We start from the raw sequence: 20178 nt of genomic DNA on the forward strand, positions 1-20178 counted from the left end.
TTTCATGCCCGTTGCTGGTTGGCTAACTAGCAACAGCGTCTTGCCAGCCAATGGAATTGTGTGATTACAAGCCAGGGGAATCCCATAAAAGAGGGCTCCCCTGGCCCAGAGAGTCAGTCCGGATTTACTTTATGCCTTGCCAATAAACCAAGAGCTGACTGTCACTCGACTCGTGTCTTACTGCCTGCGCGATCTAACAACAAGTAGTCAGAACATCTGGGCTATCTCCAAATATCCACTCTTTTAGAAGTTTAGATAGAACCCATGAGATACTCTGACTCCATACAGACCTGTTAATCATGGAGTTGTTACAGATGAAGATGTGAATTGCCAGCCCATTCCCTGACTTTGGCTCACCAGCACCACACAAAGTATATAGTCCCTATGAAAAAAATTAATTATAAGAAAACAAAGGTATAATCATTAGAATCGCTTTGATTTCCTTTGGTTACCAGAATAATGCATGGCAGAATCGGAAATTCAGAACTTTAATACAATAGTGTTTGACCAGTTCTGCCTTCCTAAAACTACAGAATATGAACACGTCTGGATTTAAGAGCCAAGGGTTTTAGCTTGCTGTTTCAGAATAATTGAGAAATTCTTTAATGCAAGGTTTAAATACCATGAGCGTCCTGGATTCTAGTTTACATAGACATCTATTGGAAGATTTTGATCTGACCTTGTAAAAACTTGAAAAGCAGAAATGAGGTGGTATAGTGTTCATATAGTTGAAAAGGGGCAGGGTGAAATTAATGTGGAGAATATTACCAAAGTTAATGATCAAGGAGAGCGTTAAATGTTGAAAGATCAATTTATTTAGTACTTTTATTTAGTACTTTTAAATATTGAAAGATCAATTTATTTAGTACTTTTTCAAAAGAGTTATTTGCCATTATTGTAGGAATTGGAAGTCTATAAAAGTTGTCATCTTACAGTAATTAGCAAGTGGTCGCTAAACAAAACAGTTATAAAATGAAGACTACATGAAGGTTAATGTGTATGCATACAAGAATTAAGATTGGAGGTAAGTCTACCATGACTTCAAGTACCTTCCCTTCAAGTTGAAAACTCCATTCTTATTCATATCAGAAAGTTTAAGTGAAAAATGCTTTTAATGCTTCTGTATGGTTACTTACAGTTACAAAGTCCAGCTTTTTTTGAAAGATTGTAGGGATCTCAAATGGCTTCCATCTCAACTGAAAGAAAGACAGACATCATTCTAAAATAATTGATGCCATCTGAGGTATTTTATACTACAATTAATATGCAACTTATATAAAATGTCCAGGTTTGGTCATCATAGTACAAGAAAGATGCTGAGGAACAGGAAAGAGGTGCAGAGAAATGCAACAAAAATGGCAAGAAGTTTGGAGGCTAAATCCTATGAAGAATTGTGTGTTTTGCAAAAAGTAGAGAAAGCTAAGGAGAGACAGGATAGCAGTTTTCTGATAACTACTGTTACAGGGAAGAAATTGTGAATTTAGTCTCCATACAGTCTGGGGAAGGGCAAGAGTCAGCAGGTGAATGCTTTGCAGAGCAAGATCCATACTTGAAATAAGGAATAATTTCCTGACTATAAAGGCTATGATGTAATAGGACAGATTGTCCTCTAGAATCATAGATGTTCCAGCACTGTTGGTTTTTTAAAAAAAATATTTTTCTGGGATGGTCTGAAGATTTCTTCCCTGTGCAGGGGGTAAGATTTGAAGACTTCTGAGGTTCCTTTGAACCCTATTGTTCTATATTACTCTGCTTGATATCTCAGTTCCAGTTTTTAGGATGAGGAGCCACTAATGCTCAGTCTTTAGTACTGTAGGAGTTTTGAAACAGCTTTTTTGAAACAGTTGTAGCTAGCAGACTTAATTTTCAGCCATCACCTTAATCTGATTATCAGATTTATTATTAATTTTATTGGCCACACAACTTGGAGTGGACTCTGACAAATGTAACGAGGGTATCTTGACAAGTACTTTCTTGAAATCAAAATACATTTGCTAAGAAATTTATCAGATCAAAGCATGAGATAAATTTAAACTCTCAGGACTTGTTCTAATAAATCCATGCTGATTTATCTGCAAACAGTTTACTGATTGAGTTCTCTTCCCAAAAACTTTCCCAGATACTTATCTTTGACAGTTTGGTAAGCAATTCCTCAGTCCATTTGTTCTGCACACTTTAATCCAGGGATAATTTATGATGAGATTCATTCAAAGCAGATCACAGAGGTGGAAGGGTTTGTTTTGGGAGATTTTAGTTTATGCAGCATAAACAAAAACTTGTAAAAAAACTTGTTAAAAACTCAACCAGAGGTGGCTCTCTAAAGCACAGGTGATTCCAAACTGAACTAGATAAGGAAAATGGCACTCAAGTAGAAAAGTACCAGAAAATATGAGAACAGCAGCCAAGCTGGCTCTGGCTAAGCCTGTTGGAAAGTTATAAAAGTGAACAACAACAGTAGCATTTTGGAGCCAATATACAGAAACAGGAGATTCCTTGCCAGATATGATTACCTGGTTGGGTTCCGGTTCAGTTTCATTCCAGTTATGTGTCAGATGACCCTGATCAATAGGCTGGAAGGGCTTGTGGCAAGCAGAAGGCAGAATTCTATATAACCAGCTAGGGAGAAAACAAATGCAGAGAACAGAAGATGTGATTATCCAAGAAATGATAATATTCAGTGCTTTGTTGAGTTCTGAAATAAGCTACAACTTTCTCTAGAAAAATCTAGAAAATGCGCTACACCTTCCAGGTAATTATATTAGAACAATAGGGGAGGGAAAAACCCCTTAAACATATAAATCTACTTTCCATTGGAGTCACCTTTGGTCCCTTAGCTCCTTCTTGACTCCTGTGCTTTACACTGAACTCTGGGAACTCAGCAGGAGTAGCATGGTATCCCCAAGGGGCAGGGGCAATCAATATCCAGTAGATTTGAATGAGGGGGGGTAGAGTTAATGTACTATGATGGCCAAATGAGTAGTTGTTTATGGCCTTAACCTGAAGGGTAAAGGGAAAGTCCTAGGAAATTGGACTTACAGAGAGTTTCCCTTTAACTGGTAGAAGTTCTTCTAGATTGGTACAAATACTCAGATGGTGGACAGTTGAGAAGTACAGATAGTTCTGGTTTCTAAAGATTGTTACTCCCTGCTATAAGATCTATGCCATCAATCCAAATCTTACTTGAAAATTTAATGGAAATGAAAATCTAATATATGAATATAATCCATGTTCATTTAATACAAATTCTGTTGTCTAGAGATGGCAACCAGCAGCTTGAATGATACTCAGAAATAACAGTGGTGCAATAGGGCAATCTGGAGACTGACAATAAGCATATTTTCATTGTCACAGCTGTATTTTGGACCAGCTGAACTTTCTTGGTGATTTTCAAAGGCTGCTTCATGTGTTGCAAATTAAGTAATCTAAACCAGATGTTCAAGTCTTTTATTACTGTCTCTGTAACACTCCTAAATCATGAATACTTTTAATACTGCTGTAATCAGTTCTTTCATAATTGTTCAGTCTCCCTCCCCAATGCTAGACTGTGTGCATGTCCTACTACTTGAACATTTATGTGTAGGGAAGAAATGGATGAACTGCAGCACAGTCATCCTTTCTAGAAAGTTTTGCTGATTTTGTCAGAAGGCAAAACTAAGGCAATTTTGAACTTGCAATTTTTTTTAGAAGCCTTTCCACTGTCCCTTGCTGGTTAGAATGTATATTGCAGAGGGTGGCAACATTCTGGTGTCTAGAGCTGCTGATGAGCAGAGCTAGTCACCTATATGGTACAACATATTACCCTGTGCATACTTGATACTACTCCCTGCCAGAAGAAGGTAATATTGCAACATTAAAATGTTATTTCAAAAGGCTTATTTATTAGGGATACATAAAAACAATTTAAATTTGAAACATTTTGAGGGTCAAGTGCCCCATTTTGCCATTCTGGAAATCTGCTTGAAACACCAACACTTCCAATTTAAAATAAAAAATCCCTTACAGAAAAGTTGGAACCATTTATTTCAAACTTAAAATGGAGTGTTTTGAGCTCAAAATATTTCAGATTTGAAAAGTTTGGGATAATAATAATAATTTATTATTTTTGATAAATAATATGTCTCATCTTTGCATGGGTAAATAAGGAATACTACCAGACACTATCTTGGAGAATAGGGTTTTCCTGGGTGGGAATATGAGTCAGAATTTAATATAAAAGAAGCACAAAGTTACTAAATCCAGGTATCTAAAGGTACCCAAGAATTCAATGTAATTGTTGAGACTGATTTTGGTGTAAAGTATTAAGGGGTTAATTGTCTTTTTCTTGCAATTTTCAAAGACGTGGTAAGCTTCTTTGACTCTTCTTTTTTCACATTTCTTTACATCAATATAAAATTCTGGATATATTTTTTTGGACAAAGCAAGAAATCATTGAAGGTAGTCTAGAACATACATGAACATGCATCAGTTATGTCAACTGATTTCAGCATTCATCATCATACAAATGTTTTCTTTCAACAAAAACATGTGTTTTCTTGTACACACCAACTTTTTCCCACTTAGTGGGAATTCATAGAAGGGAAAAGGCACACAGTGCTATTCTCAGATATAAAGGTTCAGTTTTTGTGCCATGCTGGGAAAAAAGGACATATGAGAAAACACATCCTTCTTTCCTATTAAAATCTGACTCAACATACTTTTGCTCTTCTCCCTTCAATTGTACACTATGGAAAATGTGTTTGTTCTGCTTAGTTGCAGCATCTGTCTGTTTCTGCTCTGTGCTTACTTAGTTCTCACAAGTGAAACTATCATTGCACAGTGTGATAAGGAGTTTTGTTTTTCATCCAGCTTACTGTAGATGTGGATTTGGCATGAGAGAAAGCGACTGGCCCCTAGGCCACCCCATTAGCTTCTATGCCTAATAAAAGGCCAGACCCTGTGTCTCCATGCTTCTAGTCCAGTACCTCAATGGCTTACCATTTTGTTCTGATGGCTAAGCCTATCACTAATATAGAAGCCAAAGTGCCTTTCTCTTTGAAAGGATATTGCAATGGATTCCATGGCCAATATTATGATTCCGTTTCTCCTAAATTCACACATACCTTCTCCTATTGGAGGATCGTGGACAGGTAAAAGCTGAACCTGAGATCTGTTCAGCATACAGACCATACGGGCAGACCTGAGGATTATTCTAAATGAATAGAAATAATTAATTAGAATTAAGTTTTTTCTTTAATATGCAGATTACATAAATATTATACTCCTCCTGGATTCAACTGAGAGTGATGACATATTTTATGTCATATTTTGACAGACTCTTCAAGAACACTTTGCATCTTCTTCCATAGGATACTTCTGAATGTCCAGTACAGACCAATAGGCCCTGTAAAGGACACAACTGGAAAAATGAAGTTTCTGTCCCAAGGTTTATGAACAACAATAATGAACCAATGTGACTCTAATTGAACATAACCCAATTTTGCTTTTGTTATAAATAACATAAATATAACTTAAGATAGTTATTGACTAAGGACTGAGTTCAGTTCTCTGAAGGAGGCAAATGACTCCAAGATTGAACTTGGAGGAAGTTCCTCCTGCTGGGCAAAATCATGGAAACATCTGTCTTCTTCAAGCACAAAAAAGTCAGCAGAAAGTCTCTTCAGCTTCTCAAGCAAGGTTGTCTAGGTAAGATGAGCTCCCTGGTAAATGTGATGTTTTCAATCCCTACAACAGGCAAGGAAAAATCTTCTTGCTGTTCTTATCTCCAGGTAACTTTCCTTTTATAGAATTATTTTGTTAGAAACAAAAGAGGGAACCCCATTTTTTAAATTGATGACTCAACGTGTTTCACACAAAATCCATTGTCAAAGAGAAATACATTCTTTTAGTTATGTTGGCACTTGGGGGGTACCCCCTTTGTTTGCCTATTCCCCATATGTAGTTTTATTCACAGAGTAATGTCTCTTAAATCTTCTAAAAAGGCCAGGCTGAACAATTCTCTGGTCTTTTGGTCAAATCCATTTCTCAATATTTTAAATACCTGTCCTTCTGGTAAAGCTCCAGGGCAGCGTGGATCTTCAGAGCTGAATTCATTACCAAATCCTGACATGTACTATAAAACAAAAGAACACTTTATACAAAGAAATATTTCTTATCTTATTGAAAAATTATAGTTTTGCTTTTTCAGATTTATCATAAGATGGGCATGTCATTTTCGGTTACAAATTGGATTCTAGCTGAATTTCTGAATTCAATTTCTCTTGCGGTTATTTGATCTATGGTGGAGGACATGGAAAGTAACTATTTCCCTTATCCCACTACCATGGTGTGGGGTTTAATGGAACAACTTCATTCTCTTAAGCCCTATCTTGATGTCACATGGCTTGCAGGATAAGTGGATATTTGGAGCTGGTCTCCACTCTAGTTTTTAATCAACTACTGTACATTACATTCATGGTTTAATAAATCTGACTCTGGACTACCTCTAGAGTTAAAAGTGATACAGGCTGTTGTCTGTTTCTTAAGAAAGAATCCTATTTCTAGAAAATGTTTAATGTCACATGAGAAGTCTAGCCATTCTAGAATCTGATAATGAAATGACTGCAGTCAAGAAGTCTGTGTGTTTAGCTGCAATTTTCATTCCTATTGCCTTCTGTTTTATTGATTCTACAGAGTTGCATAGCCTCTTCATTAGAACTGATAAAGAGAAGTTTGGCTAATTTTCAGGTTTTAAAAATCTAATTGGGAAATAACTTCCAGGCCACCTAAATACTTTGAAGAGGAAAATTTACAACTGACAAGAAGCTTCCAACTTGTGGCACAGCAGAGTTGGCAATGGCATCTACTCCCTCATTGTCAGGCGGTGAAAAACCAGGACCATACCTGAAGGTTCAATTTAACTGATTTATTACCCTGCTGCCTGATAATGCTACATAGCACAGAAGGATTTAATGCTAAAATTACTAAGCTCTATGCATAGGAATCTTCTCTAATGGTCAACAACTGGTTAGCGCTAGATAAGGGGCAACAGCAAGTGGGAGGGGGTTGGACTTATTTCATTTGTGGCTAAGTAATGACTCTAAAGTGATCTCTCTTTTTACCCTTCCCCCTGGCTCTGCCAATTCTCCTATATCCATCCACTATTGAAAGGATAAAAACACATCTTATCTTACAGAAATGAATAAACCTGACTGTAGATTTTGATTAATATCCTTTTGGCCTATCCACCCCATATTGAACCTCCCAGTCTTTCCTCCCTGCTAATACAGCTTTACTACTGCCAAAGTCCATGCATACTGTATCCCTGTCTATTTAATCTGAAGTCTGCTAAACTGAGGTCTGTTAAATGAAATTGTTTGCTGTGGTTCAGAGTAAACTGATTTAAACAAATTGCTGTTAGAAATTAGTAAGATTTGGTTAGACATGCCTCCTTTAAGCTGAGTATTGTACAGTATTGTGAGTTCTGGTCCTGCCTTAGGCACAATGTCAGCTGGGTCACCTTGAGCCAGTCACTTTCTCCCAGCCCTAAGAAGAAGACAGTGCCAAACCACTTCTGAAAAACCTTACTAAGAAATTTGCAGGGACTTGTCCAGGCAATCTCCAAGAATCACAATTGAACAGAACAACAAAAAAATAACATGAATATAGTATACTATAGTCCTAAAATTTATTTTGTGAACTTAATTCACTGTTTTGAGATTTGGGGAAATTTTTCCCTTGTTTTTCAATCAGAACTTTTCAGTTGACTGTTGAATTTCAATTTTTAAGATTCACACTTTTATCATAAAGAGCTTTAATAAGTTGTAATGTGATCAATTAACTTGTCTAAAATGAGTTTTCCCCCTCCTAATATTATTTACAAAAGAGGATTGCATTCAATAACTATTTATTTATTTATTTATTTATTTATTCATTCATGTATTTTATTTATTTATTCTGATTTCCACAGCTGCCCAACTCAAACAAACTGAGCAGATTGCAATTGTACACGAACATTATGGGAAATTGAACCTCAAAAACAGTAAGGCAGTCTTTTCAATGGAGAACCTGAGTGGAATGTGAAATGCATGTCTTAGAACAATTAATAGTATTAGCTGATTTTCATAATACAGATGGCTGCCAAAAATGTATAGACTGGCAATGCCCTCAATTAAAATATTGTTTGATATGTTCATGTGGCTGGAGGTCTTAAAGGATTTAATATGTTCTCTACACAATAATGATTATTTAAAAAAAACCAGTTCCTCCAACACATAAATTAGATGTCCAAGATTATAAGGCGGCTTTAAATATAAAACTGATGTCTTGATTCATGAAAATCAATGGAAGAGCATTTTTACTGTTTCTATAGCAGTAAAAATTTAATTTCAGAGAATTAGTGATAAATGAAAGAAATGACATATAATAGGTGTATTCTTACCGATTAAAAGGATAGAAAGAAAGAGACAGGCTTTATCAAGGGGCTTCAAGTTAGGATTTTTCAAGTGAAGTGTCAGGTAAGTTGAACCTGGTTAGACTGATGGATCACCAGTTCTAGAAATCTTTCAGAAATAATGAAAAAGCCACTTCTCCAGCTGCACTGATAAAATATATTATGTGCAATTAATATTTAGTTTGCTTGATAAGCTAGCTGAGAAATAACTTTTCTACAATTTGTTAAAATATGAATTTTATCTGGAATGGTCAGGATATATTTTCTGCCTTAATGAATCAGTTATTTCTTAGCTCTGCATAACTGATGAAATTTAACCTTCCAAATCGTTTTCTAAGAGATAGCTATTAACGGTTAATGGAATGAAGTTCTTATTCAAAATCTGTGTTTTGTTGCATCAGACCCTCTTGGTGAAATGGATTGGTTTGATTCATTTGGAAATTATTATACAAAACTGTTTTGGATTACTCCAAAATATTAAGAAACTTATAAAAGCGTTAACACTGAGTCATGCTTGTTAAATATTCTTCTCATGTGTTTAACACATTCCAAATAATTTTAAAATAGTTCTTTAAAAAGGGAAAGGTGTTGTAATTCCTGTTTCCCAGAATTTTCTAGATTTAGACTTACAGTTTAAACATGTTAAAAATCTGACTATACAGCAGTTAGATCCGCCACAATCTAAATTTGAAAAGGCATTACAAAGAATGAAGTTTTAAATATACAGCTTTAAGTGAACTGGGCAAAAACTCCTTACTTCAAGTAAATGACCCCATAGATAAAAGCAAAGCTCTAGCAAACATCTTGGCTGGTTTCTGCCTGCTCATAGAAAGCATTTGTATCTGCAGCAAGGATTCCCTATAAAAAAAAGTGATTTCACTAGTTCATCACAGAAACGATGAAAGCATTCTAGAAGTCTACTCTATTTAGAAGTATGTTAATGAATGGGAATGAAGAAATTCTGAAATCTTTTAGTCAAAGCAACAGGATACAGATTTTCACTGCTAACTTACCTTTAACTCTGTTATTTCTTCCATATTTCTTATCATTCCTGAGGACATTGCAAAAACTAAATGTGTTTGGTCAAATGACTTCCAAAATGGTTTCCAAAATTATTTTCTTTTAGCAACTGAAGAAAATTAAAATAGTATGATGGCAACCAAGCTATTCTGCAAGTGAGAAAGTCCAAGAGAGATTTCAAACTATTTACTCAGTTCAGCCTGGTTTAATGAGAAACAGGCTTCTCTTCTGGAACCAATGGAAGGATCTCTGCGAATCAACAACCAGGAAAAAGGGGGAGGAAAAAGCTGACTTGTTTTTGTAATTTTATTTCAGACAATGTTAGCAATGGAACCCAGACATGAGTAAAAAAACAGCATTTCTATTCCTAATCCTTCAAAACTACACTAAGAACAAGGATCAAAGAATGTCTAAGTGCTGCAGAGCCTTATTGCTACTCATTCCCACTACACAGGAAAATGAAGTAAACTAAAGAAACTTCATGTTCTTCCTTCATATTACGTACATTTGTCTAGACTTGTCTAGGTTGTGGGGGAGAGTGGAACTGAAAAGACATTAAAGCCTCCTTTATTTGTGAAAGGCTTGCTAGTGAGGCTGAAATCAAGGAAGCAAGGTAGAAAAAAAAACTGGCAGGTTAGAGGAAATGCTAAGGAACTATTATGGCCGATATTAGTCTCATTTTAAAAATGTTCTTTTTTTATTAATAACGCTCTAATAAGTAATGGACAAGCTGGTTTCAGTTTTTACATTGATTTCCCCAAAAAATGGGTGTTTTACATCCATTCAACTCCTGCCTTAGGCAGGAAAGCAAGCTGAGTAACCTAGGACCAGTTGCACTTTCTCAGCCCAACTCACCTCACAGGGTGGTTGTTGTGAGGAAAATAGGAGGAGGAAGGAGCATTAGATATGTTGGCCACCTTGAGATGTTTATAAAAATAATAAAGGTGGGATATAAATTAAAAAATAAATTTTACTTTTTGTGTCATTAAACCCAGCATGTTTGAACTCTCCACCCCAGCTGTGGTTTACCATGTTACTGCTACCAACAACAGGAAAGATATCACTGCTCCTCATCTTCAGATCTCTACATGAGTAGGCAAATTGGAACAATATTTTTTTAAAAAAATCTTTATTCTGTGTCAGAGTGCTTGCATATAACAGGTATCCTCATCTTCATAATACAATTATTACTCTGGGTTTCTGCTCAGAGTATAATCACAAGTGATAAATTATTATACTTGCATAATGCTTCAAATTCAATTTCTAAACTGTGCTTTAGAGTAGGCAAGTGCCAGATTTGTCTGCATTCTTTAAAGCAGCAGCATCTTTTTACTGGGCCTCATGGCAGCTGCTAAGGAATAAATGAAATTGCACCCAGCTCCTATGGGCAGGCTCTAATAGAATTTGAAATGTTGCACACCCCTAAAATATAAACTTTCAGACTCTTCTATCTGGAGGGCAGAGGATACTACAAAACAGGAACACAAAACATTTGTGGCCACTAATTTGTACCCCTTCAGCTGAGTTGTTTTGTTTTCCTTCTTTCCCAATTTTTCTTGGTATATTTTACCATATAATGACACTTAAAATTGTATAAATAGAATATACTATTAAATAGGTATGCATGGTCATTTATTTGCAGGCTTGCTTTGCCGATTCTATTCCTTCATGTTTGAGACATTATTATTTATAGATATGTTTAATTCAGATGTCCTTTAGCTTTGATTGCTATCAGTGACATAGCATCGGCTCGAATGGGAATGATGTTGGTATAATTGCTGTAGAATCTCTTTCCTAGTCATCCACTTATCACTGACTTGTTATTTGTATTTGCAAATTAATAATAATGAATAAAAATGTAATACGAGACAGCATATTCTACAACAAAGCTAGGTACTCATTATGCTTCTTGGATAGTGAATTGCAGCTTCTTTCTAAATAAATCTGGGAAGACACAGTCCCATACACTGTGATTGGGAGAAGATCTGACTTTGCTTAGTACCAGAATGCTGCATTCATTTCATTTTGCACACTTTATAGATGGCACAGCAGAGGATCAGTCATAGTGAAAATTCTTTACAAAGCCACTTCCAATTCTCTTTTTTTCTGAGAAGCTAGGAATCTGTTGATGGATAAAAATGTTTGTATTAGAATTCACAATTATCGTTATTAAAATATTATATAACTTATACAAATTAGGCATTTAGAAATTATTGAACAAAGCACTCCTCTGGGTCTATTCTTTAAGGCTACAAAGTATCCACAGTTTTAAGATCTTCTTGTGGTTCTTCTGGACATATATTTGCATAAAACAGTGTTACAAATTTTAAAAACCCAATCAGTCAAAAGGAAGATATTAGGGAGAATTAGCTGTTCGGAAAAGTAGTATATAAAATATACTTGCAACCTCTGATTTCTGGAGTAGAAGGAGCCATCATAGAGAAGTGTCCATGTGGCCACTAAGTGGCAATCCACCAGCATGGAAAATATTATTGCTACCCAAGTCACAAATGCTTATAATATGAAGATTTTTTTTCAGGGTGATTTGATCTTTCAAGGCTGCTTTGTCAGCCAGCCAATGCAAATCTTTTACCACAAATCTGATATGTGAGAACCTTTTAGATCACTATCAAATACACAGATTGCATCAAAGTAATCTACCCAGAAATTACCAAAGCAGCTTTTATTGAGATAAAAGATTCCATGTTCTGAAATAAGCACATTTGTTTAGACCATACATTGGCAACCTGCGGCTCCCAGCCTCCTCTACAATTTGCAGAGAGAGACAGAGACAGAGAGAGGCACTTGCGTTTTGCTTCTCTCTCTCTCTCTCTCTCTCTCTCTCTCTGTGTAAAAAAGAGAGTGGCCTCACCCTGTTCGATGAGCCAACAAGCTTACTGGGCGGGGTTCCTCCCTTTGCTGCTTCTCTGCAGGAAGCAGGAGACAGGAAGCAGGAAGGGCAGGAGAGAGCTAGCTAGCCCAGCTATGCTCAGGAATTCTGGGAGTTGAAGTCCATGAGTCATAAAAGAGCCGAGGTTGCCTACCCCTGAGCTTGTTGGAGAACAGCTTGAAGCCAGCTTGCCAGGTGAGCAGAAGATCAGAGAGAGGGAGAGAAAGAGAGAGGAGAGAAAGAAAAAGAAAAAGAGAGGGAGAGGAAAGAGACAGGGAAAGAGGGAGAAAGAGAGAGAGAGAGACCCTTTTGACATCTAAAATGAAGATAACACTGCATATATCCTTTTTTACCTTTATGAGATATATATGTATACACACACACACACACACCTATAATAAAGGTAAAAAAGGATATATGCAGTGTTATCTTCATTTTAGATATCAAAAGGGTTTTGCGGCTCCCAGTGTTTTGTTTTCGGTAGAAAATGGGTCCAAGTGGCTCTTTGAGTGTTTTGGGTTGCCTACCCCTGGTTTAGACAGAAATGCCTTGTTCTAGTCAGAAGCCCAAACGAACCATTATAGATTGTACCTTAAAGACTCCAAGAAGACTTCATATCTGCAAATACTTATGTGACATTTTCTAAACTGCCTTGTCCCCAAAAAAATACTTGGGCAGGGACATATTTAATTTTGGATCGCCAGCTTTCAAGCGATTTTCCAATCTGTTTAACTGCTTCTGGAAAACCATCATGCTTACATCTTATAGTATTGCAGAGATCACTCAGGAGCAATCAGTGGCCCACTGTATCTCATCAGTCTAGAGTGAGACTCTACTTCAGCTGCTGAAATATCAACTATTTTATTCAGAAAACTATTCAACTGATAATTGTTTGATTGATTCAATTGATAATTCAATTGGTAATTTGTTTCACATGCAGCTTGTGTTTGCAGAGCCAATCTCTCTTTCCCTCTCTTCCCTTTCCTACCTCACAGTAATTTAAATCTATCAGTCTAGCCGCTCTATGCATCTGATGAAGTGAGCTGTAACTCATGAAAATGTGAGCCTTTTAATAAAATGTGTTAGTTGGAAAAAAAAATGCCACCAGGCTCCTCCTCTTTATGGATTTCACTTGGAAAGGATCTGGTCATGACAATGCAGTTATTATACATTTACATGTGTTCAAATTAATTCCATCCCTTGGGGCAAAAATCTGTGCTATGCCTTGTGTTCTACTGATGACCATGTGAGACAACCATATAGCTGTTATGAAGACCCAAATTAAATTGAAGCAATCTATCAGCGGTTTTTCAGCATCAGGGATTCTGTTGCATGAGCAGTAATCCAGGAGTAACCCTAATGGGCCTACTATGTTTTGTGTTGTGATTTTCTACTAAGTCTCTACATCCAGCATTTGTGATAACCTCTCCTCTTTCTCAGTTAATTGGAAATAGCCTAACATTTTGCACTAATTGTAGTGGTATAGGTTCTCCTACTTGAGTGGGGGGGGGGGCTGGACTAGAAGATCTCCAAGGTCCCTTCCAGCTCTATTCTATTCTAGTATTTTAACCTATTTCTAGATCTATATAATTTCAATAATTTAGTGCAGAAGTTACAAATGCAAGGATTAAATACACCTGAATCCTGGCAAAGCACACTCATTGCCACAGAGACCACTTGTACCTCCACAGAGAAAGTGAGGACCTCTTTCTTTTTTCCTAATCCAATGAAATTATGTCAGTGCATTGTAGAAAGGAGCTTGCATTTAAAAGATTTTAAACATCAACTCAACTCATGTAATTTATAAAATAAAAAAGGGAAATGACACATACCTGATTACCATCTCGTATATAGTATCTCTTTTCTATAACCTAAAACACAGTAAAAAAAGAAAGGTTATTAAATGTGATCCATCCACGATACTGTGTCATGCGGGAGACAGAAATTTACTTTCTAAGAACTGGGTTTGAGCACGTTGGAGACAAGAACAATGCCCCCTTGATGACTCCAGGGAAATGGCAGACATTGGAGATGTGTGTGGGGGAGGAGAGAAAGTAGGTGATTTACAATTATAAACAGCTGGAAACAAAGCAGAGAGTGAACACAACCACACTTTCAACTTTGCCGGAAACAAAGTTATCGCCCAAGATCCAACGAAGGGTGGCCGCCAGCTAAAAGAAGCCTGGCTATATAACAGGCATTCTATTAACCGGCACATAGAATTATTGCCAGCATATCAAACACCGAGACAACATGAACAGTCATGCAGGGGACTAAAAGGGAGAAACTATCAACTACCCCTCTCTGAAGCAAACAGAAAAATGAAAGATCTTGGCCACATACTTACAGAAACATTGACACAGCAGAGGACTACAAAAGATGAAAACACGGAAGTGCAAATTGAGCCTGCCACAGGATCAAAGGGGAGATGACAAATCAATGCGATCAATGCGGTAAATATGACAGGTAAACCATCAATGGATGCAATCACACCACACACTGACAACGTATCCGAATATGACAATGGAAGGAGTGATCCTCGACAACTCTTAACAGCCATGCCTTACATGACAGCCGGGCTTCGCAAAACGGAGAAGATTGGCAGGCGGAGCAAGCGGAGAGAGCAGCTGCAAATATACAAGATATACCATCAACTGATGCAATCACACCACATGCTGAAGACACAGCCAAATATGACAATAGAGGGAGAGATCCTGCAACAACCCTTAACAGCCATACTTTTCATGACAGCTGTGCTTTGCAAAACAGAGAAGATCGGCAGGTGAAGCAAGCGGGGAAAGCAGCAACAAATGTAACAGATAAACCATCAACAGATGCAACCACACTACATACTGACAGCATATACAGATATAACAATGAAAAGAGAAGTCCTGCAACAACACTTAACAGCCATGCTTTGCATGACAGCTGCACTTCGCGAGACAGAGAAGATCAGCAGACGGAGCAAATAGAGAGAGCAGCGGAACTAAAGCAGACACCGACCAGCGAAGCCGGATCAAGATTGACACATTCTATCACCGAAGAGCGAGGATAGACAGACCTATCGCGCGCCCAATGGCCAGATCATTAACATCTGGAGAGCCGTAGAGATAGGTGCCTACAGACGCTGGCTCGTACTTTGAAAACGTCAGCAATTGCTGACAAAAGCTCAGTGTAAAATAAAAGATTTTATCCCAGAGATCAACATTCTAACAGTCTCTCATAATTTATATCTGCTGACATCGTCAGAGTTCTAGCCAGGATTGAGAATAACGCTTTTATAGTCTCTGTAACGCCAATCGTTTGGCTAACAAGCGTTTTACCAGTCTATTTAGCTCCCGCCCTCCCGTGGTTAATTGCTTTGTTGTTGTTTCCGTCGCACTCGTTGACAGCTGTTTGAATTTCAGCACTCTGCTCCTCTCCTCGTGCCCCGCCCATGCGGAGCGTGCATTCTGCCGCACACAGTCATCTCGCCGCTTTTCTGACGTTTAATTTCATGGAGGCCAGGGTCATTGCTCATGATGTAACAAAGGGTGGCCGTCTGCTAAAAGTGGCAACAAGCATTCCATCAACCGGCATATTGAACTGTTACCAGTTTATCAGACATTACGCCGGCAGATATCCTTGAATAAGAAAACTGCAAGGATGAAACAGCCACAGATCCCACTGACACGAATAGGCCAACAGAGGATTGTAACCGTTCCTCAACAGACTTATTGTTACATCAAATGACCAAGAGGAGGTAGACGGTGCCGATGAGTGACAGCAAAAGACCTGGAACCAACATAGACAGGGACGATGACAGCAAAAAAGAACAACCAGCTGAAATGACAGCATCGCATATGGAGATGTCAGAAAACCAGCGAGATGACTGCATGCAGCAGAACGCACCCCCTGCACGGGCGGGACGCAAGAGGAGCAGAGCGCCAAAATTCAAACAGTTGTCAACGAGCGTGACGGAAACAACAGAGCAATTAACCACGGGAGGGCGGGAGCTGAATAGACCGGTAACACGCTAGTTAGCCAAACGATTGGCGTTACAGAGACTATAATATAGTAGGGATTATTTTTGGCAGAAAAGAAACATCTGGTCAGAGTATAACTGTCTTTCTGCCAGATGAGATAAGATTGATAAACAATAAGGGCACAAAGTTCACTAGCGTGATTCACATAAGTAACTGGCAAAAGAAAAACACTTCCAAGGTAAGCGAACATTAGGAAGAATGGTCTCAAGTATTTTCGAAGTTGACTAAGAAAGGACCATTGAAGTCTTCCAAGAAAAAGCCCATCTCAGAAATGAGGATACCTATTAGATTTAATAAAGAAAACTGAAACCAAATGAGGAGAAACACTGACTAATTCTGGATAAAAGGATGAATAGTAAAAAAAGCCACAACAAGCCTGGGTTGATGGCCTTTCAAAGAAAGCGGAAAGAGACCTTTGGAAAGAAGCCCATTCAGAATTAAAAGAACAGAGAACAGAAGGCTTCAAAGAGGCACCAGGACCTCTTGTTCAGCAGGTGGCATAAGACAGGCTTCCAGGCTGTCAGACACATATCCACAAACCTTGTGACAGGAGATTTTTGTGAAGGGGAGATGACCAAAATAGCCTTTGCCCTCAAAATAGTTTAGGAGACCAGAACTGCATGCACCACCAAAAAATCATGAACATGCACTGCTTTGATTGTAACAGATCTTGGCAAGAGGCCTGGAGAAATGAAACAATATAATATTTAACAATGTGTAACATCTAAATGTTCAGAGGTCCAGAAAGGAGAGTGGATGCAACGGGAAGGCAAGGAGGTATTCAAAGCAAAGACAGTACTAACAGAACCCTCATTGAAACCACAGGTGTGTTTGTGTACCGTATGTCTACCGTACATATGCCCATGGGTATGTGTTTGTATTTGTGTGTGTGTGTGTGAGAGAGAGAGAGAGAGACAGACAGACAGAGAGGGAGAGGGAGGGGGAGGGAGAGAGAGAGGGAGGGAGAGAGAGAGAGAGGGAGGGAGGGAGAGAGGGAGGGAGGGAGGGGGAGGGAGAGAGAGAGAGAGAGAGAGAGAGAGAGAGAGAGAGAGAGAGAGAGAGAGAGAGAGAGAGGGTGTTACAGTTTATTCTGATCTTCTGAATCGGAGGCGGAAGGGCCTGATCAGGTTATACGGAAATTAAAAGTATGATTGGATAAAGAACCAACTCCTAGAATTATAAAAAGATAAGGTTTAAAAGTATAACAAATAAAAATCACATTCTTGTTTATGTAAGCACTTATTATTTTTAATCTATTTTGATAATAAAGCACTCTTTACTTAGTAAGAGCCAAAGGAATCTGTGTAGTTTGTCACCATCACTAAAAAGAAACCATGACAAGACTGTACACCTTTAATCTCCATGTTCAAGAAAAAATATTGAACAAAGTGGATCAAGAAATACAGGAAGTCCTCGACTTTCAACAGTTCATTTAGTGACCGTTCCAAGTTACAACGGCACTGAAAAAAGTGACTTATGACTGTTTTCACATTTATGGCCATGCAATATTCCTATGGTCATGTGATCAAAATTCACACACTTAGCAATTTGTCCATATTTATAACAGATGCAGTGTCTTGGGATCATATGATCACCTTTTGCGACCTTCTGACAAGCAAAGCCAATGGGGAAGCCACATTCACTTAGCAACTGCATTACTAACTTAACAACTGCAGTGACTCATTTAACCACTGTGGCAAGAAAGATCATAAAATGGGGCAAAATTCATTTAACAACTATCTCACTTAGCAACAAAAAATTTGAGCTCAATTGTGGTCATAAATCAAGGACTACTTGTAAGGAACCCATTAAATCTGAGGGTCTGGTTTGACATCGTGGTGTAATGGGCACAGGAAGAAGGGGCTCTGTCTTCCGCATTCGATTTTACCCCGCTGAGGACCCTAAAAAGATACAAAAGTCTCCCCGAAGAGGAGGGGACCCTCGTTGATCACGGGAGGTTGATTCCGTTTGATCTGAGGAAGCCCTCCAAACCGGCGGGGGAAAGACTGGCTACATTCGTGTGGCCAGTCAGAAGCTGCTGACAACCGAAGAAAATAAGCATTAATTAGCAACTTTTGAGCAACGTGGATGGAAGTGGGTGAGACCCTATCCTCTCTTTATGACCTTAAGACTTTTTCCTGGGGAAAAACTGCCCAAAGCAAAGAATCCTCTCCGATGAGAGAGGGAAGGGGAATTTCCATTCCATTCCCTCAGGAAAAGAAAAGTGGTGAATTAATTGCTTGGAGGGAAAATAGAGAAAATTACAAGATTAATTTGGAAGCAACACACATATATATCTTTAAAATTTGGGGACTAAAAGTGCTTTTGAGATTTTTTTTTAAAAAAATATAAGTTTGGATGTAAAAAGCTGGAAGATGGTGTCAACGACATCTAGTGGCAAACTATAGCACTACAATGTATTGTGCCTAAAGGAAACTTGGCTGGAAGCCCAGACTCAAATAAGACTCTTGTTGCTAAGAGGGTTTGAATAAGGAAAGCTTTTGGTTACCCAAATATAACTTATTATGAGAAATTATAAGCGATAGAGACATTTTGAACACTGATGGGAATTTTTTTTTAAAAAAGTGGAAAAACAGGATATTAATTGAACAAATGGATATTAAGCGCAAACGCAATTAAGATATATTTTGGTTAGAAAAAATATTTTAAACCGACATTATTGATATTATTAGGAAAATGTAACAAAGATGTTGATATTCAATTATATATGTATTAACAACAATAAGAATTGTATTTGCCTAATGTGGGAAAATGTGTACTACTGGAAGTAGAGAGGAAGCATTGGATGGTGTAATACTGGGCCTAGATTGAAGAAGTTAATTAGTAATTGAATTACTAATGGACCCAGGACAACACGTTGTTTATTAAGTACTTATGATTGTAAAACTAGAAAATTAATAAAATATTTATATAAAAAAAATCTGAGGGTCTGATCTATATGCTGTGGAGATATTGCTGTTCTGCTGATGCCCGAATGTGCAAGTACTTCCTGGGCATCTTAGAAAAACAATCAATGATACAAGAACTTTCAAGGAACCAAAGTATTCAAGCAATTGAATTCTGCACTAAAATGCCAGTAAAACCATGTTAACTAACAGGCTGATTGTCTAAAGGCAGCACGAAAACATAGGCTTCGGATAGCATAACAATAGGGTTATAACAGCTGATCTTATTAGTAATAATAACAATAACAGCTGATCTTATTAGTAATAGACTACTAAAGTAATAGACTACTAAAAGCATCCTAAATGGAGATAGTTTTGCTTTTACAAAAGCTGAATAGTCCTGATTTTTCCTTTGGCACTAAAATAAACATAACAATCCTAATCTAGGTTATGCTCTTGATGTAATTCCACAGCCCCGATGTTGATAAGGTGTTAGAAAGAGATTAACAGAGAGATATAATGTCTCTGAGCACAGTTCAAGTTGAAATACTAAAACAGAGGGCTTAACATTGATAGGCAAATTCAGGTAAAGCACAAAAGTGAGGGAACTATGCCAGAACCCTACAATTTCTTCTACTTCCTCAAGAGGCTGCTGAGGCGCATGCTCTGAGATGTTTGTGCAGGACTTATGCAATAAAACCTGTATAATTTGGATGGGGAGGAACAGACTCAGGCTCAACCCTTCCAAGACCGAGTGGCTGTGGTTGCCGGCGCCTCGGCATAGTCAGCTGACTCCATCGCTGACTATAGGGGGTGAAATTTTGGCCCCCTCAGAGAGGGCACGCAACTTGGGTGTCCTCCTGGATCCACGGCTGACATTGGAAGATCATTTGTCGGCCGTGACCAGGG

General features: G+C 37.9%; 2 protein-coding genes across 3 annotated transcripts in view; both read right to left on the reverse strand.

Annotated features, from left to right (window-relative positions):
* HGD (homogentisate 1,2-dioxygenase) overlaps positions 1-9704 on the reverse strand; it is a 39249-nt gene extending 29545 nt beyond the window's left edge. The window contains exons 1-6 of the mRNA XM_015812112.1: positions 9442-9704; positions 6038-6109; positions 5100-5188; positions 2511-2616; positions 1137-1196; positions 291-382 (exon numbers count right to left, since the gene is read on the reverse strand). Coding sequence (XP_015667598.1) covers positions 291-382; positions 1137-1196; positions 2511-2616; positions 5100-5188; positions 6038-6109; positions 9442-9489 — 467 coding nt within the window. The 5' untranslated portion in view covers positions 9490-9704. The remainder of the gene's footprint in view (positions 1-290; positions 383-1136; positions 1197-2510; positions 2617-5099; positions 5189-6037; positions 6110-9441) is intronic.
* Positions 9705-10414: 710 nt separating this feature from the next.
* Positions 10415-20178, reverse strand: part of RABL3 (RAB, member of RAS oncogene family like 3) — a 30959-nt gene continuing 21195 nt past the window's right edge. For both annotated transcript variants that reach the window (XM_015812113.1, XM_015812115.1), the window contains 2 exons: positions 14171-14209; positions 10415-11570 (listed from right to left, as the gene is read on the reverse strand). In XM_015812113.1, coding sequence (XP_015667599.1) covers positions 11505-11570; positions 14171-14209 — 105 coding nt within the window. In that variant the 3' untranslated portion in view covers positions 10415-11504. The remainder of the gene's footprint in view (positions 11571-14170; positions 14210-20178) is intronic.

The sequence above is a fragment of the Protobothrops mucrosquamatus genome, unplaced genomic scaffold, assembly GCF_001527695.2.
Source record: "Protobothrops mucrosquamatus isolate PMUCROS unplaced genomic scaffold, P.Mucros_1.0 scaffold69, whole genome shotgun sequence".
In the NCBI taxonomy this organism is placed as follows: Eukaryota; Metazoa; Chordata; class Lepidosauria; order Squamata; family Viperidae; genus Protobothrops; species Protobothrops mucrosquamatus.